At 31.1% G+C, this 7,247-nt stretch overlaps 2 protein-coding genes across 2 annotated transcripts in view; both read left to right on the plus strand.

Moving 5' to 3' along the window:
• Positions 1-1,767, plus strand: part of LOC100812309 (peroxidase 54-like) — a 4,184-nt gene extending 2,417 nt beyond the window's left edge. Inside the window, exons 3-4 of the mRNA NM_001252810.3 lie at positions 360-525; positions 1,022-1,767. Coding sequence (NP_001239739.1) covers positions 360-525; positions 1,022-1,494 — 639 coding nt within the window. The 3' untranslated portion in view covers positions 1,495-1,767. The remainder of the gene's footprint in view (positions 1-359; positions 526-1,021) is intronic.
• Positions 1,768-4,294: 2,527 nt separating this feature from the next.
• LOC100814455 (peroxidase A2) lies at positions 4,295-7,247 on the plus strand. Its single transcript, XM_026123653.2, has 4 exons — positions 4,295-4,582; positions 5,383-5,574; positions 5,808-5,973; positions 6,479-7,247. Exons 1-4 carry the CDS (start codon positions 4,370-4,372, stop codon positions 6,958-6,960), a joined length of 1,053 nt encoding a protein of 350 aa, XP_025979438.1. The 5' UTR covers positions 4,295-4,369; the 3' UTR covers positions 6,961-7,247.

The raw sequence follows: 7,247 nt of genomic DNA on the forward strand, positions 1-7,247 counted from the left end.
TAAAAAAGTAAAGGAATTTACTCTATATATTTTTCTGCTATATATAATTTTAGAAGTTATGCAAAGCAATTGTGTAAAAAACTATTTATTGAAAAATTAATTACCTTCATTTTATTTTTATTTTAATCTTATTAAGAAAACAATTTAATTGTTTTTTGCCTGTTTTGGTGGTCTACTTTAAATTATGATTGTGGTCACATATTCGACCATTATTTAATAAGAATACATGGGGTTGAAGAATTGATTAAAACAAATCATTGTCAAGCATAAAACTAAATTTCCTGGTGGAATTTTGATCTTAATTAATTGAAACCATAAGTTCTTAACAATTTTTGTTCACCTTTTGTACTATTTGGCAGGCTGGTGGTCCTGTTTGGGAAGTTCCACTGGGAAGAAGGGATGGTTTTTCAGCAAATCAAACACTTGCTAATGAAAATCTTCCTGCTCCTAGTCTTAGCATTGATCAACTTATATCCGCATTTGCTAATCAAGGCCTCAACATTACTGATCTAGTTGCACTTTCAGGTATGAGATTTTTTGCATTTAATAAAAAGAAGGTTTTATGATGTGGTTTACAAGCCCAGTATGAAAATATTATATATATATATATGTGTGTGTGTGTGTGTCAAATGCTTTAAATTGATTAAATAAGTAAAGAATAAACGAGATGAGTTTTCTTTTATATGGTTGTACATGTATCCATATTGCTACTCTTGTTTTGTTAAACTAATAATTTAGATAAATTTTATCAAATTCTTTCTTTGGCAATGAATGCTCTTGTTATAATCAAATTTAATTAAACAAAAGTAGCAATGTATATCAAATGACAATGTCAATGGAGTACTACTCGGTTACTTGAACTCGAAACGTGAATTATTCTAAATCCCTAGTATTTTTCTGTGATTCAGATAAAAAAAAAATATTGCAATGAATGCTCTTAATTGTAACCAAAAAGGCAATGAAAACCCTTAAATAAGAATGGCATTTGTTGTATTACTTACTAAAAATGTTTAATTTTTAGGTGCTCATACAATTGGTAGAGCTCAATGCAAGTTTATTGTTGATCGATTATACGATTTCAATGGCACCGGCAATCCAGATCCTACTCTCAACACAACTTACTTACAATCATTGCAAGTAATATGTCCCGATGGTGGACCTGGCTCTGATCTCACCAATTTGGACTTAACCACTCCTGACACGTTGGACTCAAGTTACTACTCCAATCTTCAACTTCAAAATGGCTTGCTTCAGAGTGACCAAGAGCTTCTTAGCGCAAACGATACTGACATTGTTGCCATTGTCAACAGTTTCACTAGTAACCAAACTTTTTTCTTTGAAAACTTTGCAGCATCAATGATTAAAATGGCCAGCATTGGAGTGCTAACGGGATCAGATGGAGAAATTCGAACACAATGTAATTTTGTGAACGGAAATTCTTCTGCTCTTACCACCAAAGAATCTTCACAAGATGGCATGGTTAGCTCAATGTAAAATAAATGGACAAAGGTTATATATGCTGGAAAATGCTGGGGTTAAAGGTGTCAATAAAGAGTTCTGTATATGCATATATATATGCCATGTGCATGTGGTGAACCGTTATAAACTGTATTGTACTTTGTATTCTATACACCTAGCTTTGTATTATACCCTGCCGTGTGGACAAACTATATACTACTAAATAATTGCTGTCACAAGCAATCATGAACTCCATACTGCCTTAAATTTCAATATGTATTAATGAAGTTGAGTTAAAAGTATCACTTCAATAAAAGTGCAGATGATTACAATTGTATGTTGGTATGAACTTTTTAGGAATGATTGTGAACCAAGGAAACTAGTTATTGAATAATTCTAAAACTTTAGAAATTTCCACAAAATGACCCATGTTGGTATACTATATACTTGAATGTTAAAGTTTGAAACAGAGGAAAGCGAGTAATAGAGGGAAAGATATATTAGTGAGTGAAGAACAAGAGTAAATTAAGTTGTTAGTAATCGTAGATAGTATTTCACTTAAATTCACTGGCAAAGAAGAACATGAGTGCCTTATGTTTTCCATCATTATTTCAATATCGTTTTCTCTTACCGCACAAAATGATTGGACCCTTCTGGTGCTAGGAAGATGCAAAACAACTACTGATGTTAGCATCTTTGGGCTTTTAAAATATTTGGACTTTCAGAGAATTGTAATATGAATTAGACCCAAGCTTAAGTAGTTCATAACACTAACATTGTCTTTAGCTAGATAAAAAAAAAAAAAAAAAAAGTACTAGTAAGAGATTATGGGCAAAGCACAAAGTGCCATACAAGTAAATTGACAAATAGTATTGCGAGAGGTTATGAGCAAAAAGTACTAGAAGGCATTGGTAAAAAAAAGTAATTTGTCCAGATATTGTCAAAGATATTGTCAAACCAACTTTATCATGGAAAGCAATTGTAGACATTTATATATTCGGGAGAAAAACCTACTTGGAGACCACATTGACAGCTTCAATGGCTAGATCACCAATGTGTAAGCAACTAGAATAACTTTCAAAGATATTTTAAAATAGAAAACATAAACAGGTCTTAATTAATAAGAATATATATATTCACATAATGAACTTTTAAGTTGTGTATATTTTTTAAAGACTTGCAATTCATCTTTCAATGATACTTTATTATGCATGTGTCTTGTAACTTTATGTAAATGTAAATAACCTCTTTCTTCTTGGGTAAATTAAACAAAAGAAAAAATATAACCAGTTAAATGTGGGAAATGGGAATATGCTCTTAGAAAAGAGAAAAAAAAACAGGTATTGATGGGAAGACTTTGATAATTCCTTCTAGATTACACTATCTGTTTTATTTGTAGTTTAAAAGCACTCCAAGCTACGTTGGAGGGAACACTGAAATTAGAAAAGCAGAAGTGGACGAAAAAGGATTTTTCTTTCTTTATTTCTTCTAGTAACCATGAACCAAGTCCAAAAAGTAGTCAATGCTCGAACATGAACGCGTGGAAAATTAAAAAAGCAGAAGTGCACAAATTTTCACATTACTGTTTCACTTAATACGATAGAAGTTAGGTATGCCCTCGTTTATCGTAGCCTAGTTAGGACTTGGGAGGTATTTACTTGGAGACTGGAACGTTAAACGTGTTCTTGCCTTCTTGGGGGTTCAACTTTTTTCCTTCATTTCTATTAACTTATTTTCAGAAATAGAGTAGTTATTAATGGTGTATTTTTTTTTCTTTGGCTGTTATAATTATTAAAACTGTCCAAGTGCATGTTTGTTCTCCGTTTAAATTGTTATCACACAAAATTTGAGATAAATTCAACGGTCCAATGCAAAGTTAACATAAAAGGAAAGTCTTGATCCTTCAGCAAAATTGCATTTGTCCTAACTAACGTTTAGACAAACATTCTCTATATAACAATCTATCCGATCCCCGTTTAAAAGTTTTCAATAAAAAAAATTCAATGCTACGTTTTTTTTATGCTTTTTGTGAAAAATCCTCAAGCATTACCTTAGCAGCGACACATCTCCTAAATTTAATAGTTTAATAAAAATATATATATATGATTTGATATACATTCTACCAACTAAAGAAGCTTGGTATGCGCGGCTTTTGCTTCAAACTTCTAAAAGCAGAACTCATCCATGATTGAATATGATAGTATACCCCCACCTCATAACTCAAATATAGAGAGTTTTTATTTTCTTTCTTTAAAAATAAAAAAAAAGAAAAAAAGAGTTTTTATTCTCTATAAATTTAAATTTTAATCAAGATAAACACAAATAAACTTATATTCTCACCAAAAAGTACATATTTATATATATTGCATATGTAATCATTTATATGCTTTAATATAAAGTGTATTACAAATAACAAACCTAATTTGATGATCGAGTTTACAAATAAATATCATCCACTGGTGCAATACACGTTATCATATTTGTATAATTAGTTGGTTAAGGAAGAAAAGAAAATAGAAAGGTAGAAGATTTGATCTTTTCTGTAAACAAAAAAAAAAAAATTGATTTGCATGTAACTTAATATACCTATAAATATGAAGTATATATGCATTTGGAAATAAGGTGAGGAAGAGCACCAAAGTACCCTTTTATTTTACATATAGAATAATGGTTCTTAAATTTAACCTAATTTTACAAACTACTCCATACAATACACCGTACTAAAAAATTTATTATGACAACTGTATGAAATAAAATTCAAACCACCAATAAGGAACTAATCCTTGAAAGAAGGGCATTGCATTCATTGGGCTTTTTTCTCTCTATATAAATAGAAGCACCCGGATCTGTGTGTTCTAACTACAAAAAAACAACACCCTCATAAATTGCAAACACCGATCAGAAAGAAAAAATGAGTTCCCTTCGTCTGGCTTTATGCTGTGTGGTGGTAGTGCTTGGAGCACTACCACACTTCTCATATGCACAGCTAGATCCTTCATTTTACGATAGCACATGTTCAAATGTGACTTCAATCGTACGTGAGGTGCTCTCAAATGTCTCCCAGTCTGATCCCCGCATACTTGCAAGTCTCATCAGGCTCCATTTTCACGACTGTTTTGTTCAGGTAACTATATATAATTACTCTTCTTCATATCTTAATTAACTCCATTCATAGTTAATTTCTTGCCACATGCAGCTAATTAGTTAACTCTTATCACGTCTTTTGATTTTAGAGTAGTAAATCCTTCCCTACTTCTATTACCCCGAGCAAAACTCGTTTATCAAATTAGTAATATTTTTTCTTTTATATTAGATGGCTAAAATGCAAGGGTTCATGAAAACATTTCTATAGAAATTTTAATATTTTTAAAATAAGTGTGTTTGATTTATCAAATTTTCAAAAGCTGTTTTCATTGAGAAGTAATTTAAATGAATATCTTTTATTGATCTTTTATACAAAATACATTGATACATCATAATACATAGAAGTGGTTGTACAATAGATTGGATTTTAGTGTGCGTCTCCCCTATGAGTAACGACTATTTGAAATATAAATTCAAAATAACATCAAGTAATAAATAATTTTAAAATACTTATTTTAGAAATAATTTATAACACTTAATAGATTTTCATAATTTCTGAGAACGGAATCAATCATGCACCTGGTCTCCTCCATCAATTTTAGTGAAATCTTTTTCCACTCCAAGTTATGAACTGGGGCCTCTGGCTCAACCACTCCTTATAATGTTAAGTGTAAAAGCAAACGTGGTTTGAAATGTCAAGGTTTCCTTATCTTGGGCACTGATAAAAGAGTACGTTGAATAAAAGAAAAGGAAAAATAAAGTGCACGTTGCTTTTTAATGTAACTCAATTATTTTGTTGCTGAGAGAATTGAATTAATTATACATGGATGGATATGACAGGGGTGTGACGCATCAATTCTGCTGAACGACACGGACACGATCGTGAGCGAGCAAAGTGCAGTGCCAAACAACAACTCAATAAGAGGTTTGGATGTTGTGAACCAGATCAAGACTGCAGTGGAAAATGCTTGTCCCGGCATAGTTTCTTGTGCTGATATTCTTGCTCTTGCAGCTCAAATATCTTCTGATCTGGTATAAATAAATATATATATATATATGAAGAATTGATTAAAACAAATCATCGTCAAGAATATAAAAAAATAAAAAATAAATAAAAACTTCGTGGAATTTTAATCTTAATTGAAACCATAACTTCTCAACAATTTTTGTTCACCTTTTGAATTCTATTTTGTCCAACTTATAGAGTTTTAGTATTTTTTGATGCATTTATATATAGAGTTTTAGTATAACTATATATTTGGCAGGCTAATGGTCCTGTTTGGCAAGTTCCATTGGGAAGAAGGGATAGTTTGACAGCAAATCAAACCCTTGCTAACCAAAATCTTCCGGCTCCTACTTTTACCATTGATCAACTTATCGAATCATTTGGTAATCAAAGCCTCAACATTACTGATCTAGTTGCACTTTCAGGTATGAAAGCTTTTACATTTAATAAATAAAATGTTTTATAATTTGTATTTACGAGTGTATAGTATTTTTTGGATTTTTATGAAATCAGTGAGAATTTATTGATTATCTTTAATAGGATATTTTCTCTTAATCACTATAAGACTTGAGCTAGTTAGGGATCCAAACTTAGTTTGACTAGAACCAAGGACATAATATTAAATATATCTTCTTATATGCTTTATATTGTTTAAATAAAAAAAAAACTAAATGACGATGAGTTTTTTTTGTGTGATCATATTGCTACTCTTATAATAATACTTAAACTAATTCTAATTTAGATAACTTGGATGAAAATTAATTAAACAACAGTAGCAATGTTTATAATCAAATGACAATGAATGCTCTCTTTTGATATAAATACATTCTTTTTTTATAAAAAAAATTATCGTTATACATCTTTAGTATCATGTGTACCCATTAGAAAACCCTTTAATTGCATTACTTATTGAAATTTTTCTTTTTTTAGGTGCTCATACAATTGGTAGAGCTCAATGCAGATTTTTTGTTGATCGATTATACAATTTCAGCAACACTGGCAACCCAGATCCTACTCTAAACACAACTCTCTTACAATCATTGCAAGGAATATGTCCAAATGGTGGACCTGGCACTAATCTCACCAATTTGGACTTAACCACTCCAGACACATTCGACTCCAACTATTACTCCAATCTTCAACTTCAAAATGGCTTGCTTCAGAGTGATCAAGAGTTGCTTAGTGCAAATAATACGGATATCGTTGCCATTGTCAACAATTTCATTAGTAACCAAACTCTTTTCTTTGAAAACTTTAAGGCGTCAATGATAAAAATGGGCAACATTGGAGTGCTAACGGGATCACAAGGAGAAATCCGATCGCAATGTAATTCTGTGAATGGAAATTCTTCCGGACTTACTACTACTGCCACCAAAGAATCATCACAAGATAGCATGGTTAGCTCATTGTAAATAAATTGGCAAAGGTTGTGCTGAAAAATGCAAAGATTGAAAGTACTAATAAAGCGTTTTGTATATGCACATATATGCTATGTGCATGTGGTGAACCATTATAAACTTTTTACTTTGTATTCAGCACCTAGGACCTAGCTCTATATTATTCACTACCGTGTGACAAAATATATATTTACTACACTCCTTCTATTTCAAAATTTTGCGTGCTTTAGCTTTTCTATTTTCGCAGCAAAACATTGGTTGTTTTAAAATTTCAAGATGTAATGTGCATTTTTTTCCAATTA

This window comes from Glycine max, chromosome 9 (genome assembly GCF_000004515.6).
Source record: "Glycine max cultivar Williams 82 chromosome 9, Glycine_max_v4.0, whole genome shotgun sequence".
NCBI classification, from domain to species: domain Eukaryota; kingdom Viridiplantae; phylum Streptophyta; class Magnoliopsida; order Fabales; family Fabaceae; genus Glycine; species Glycine max.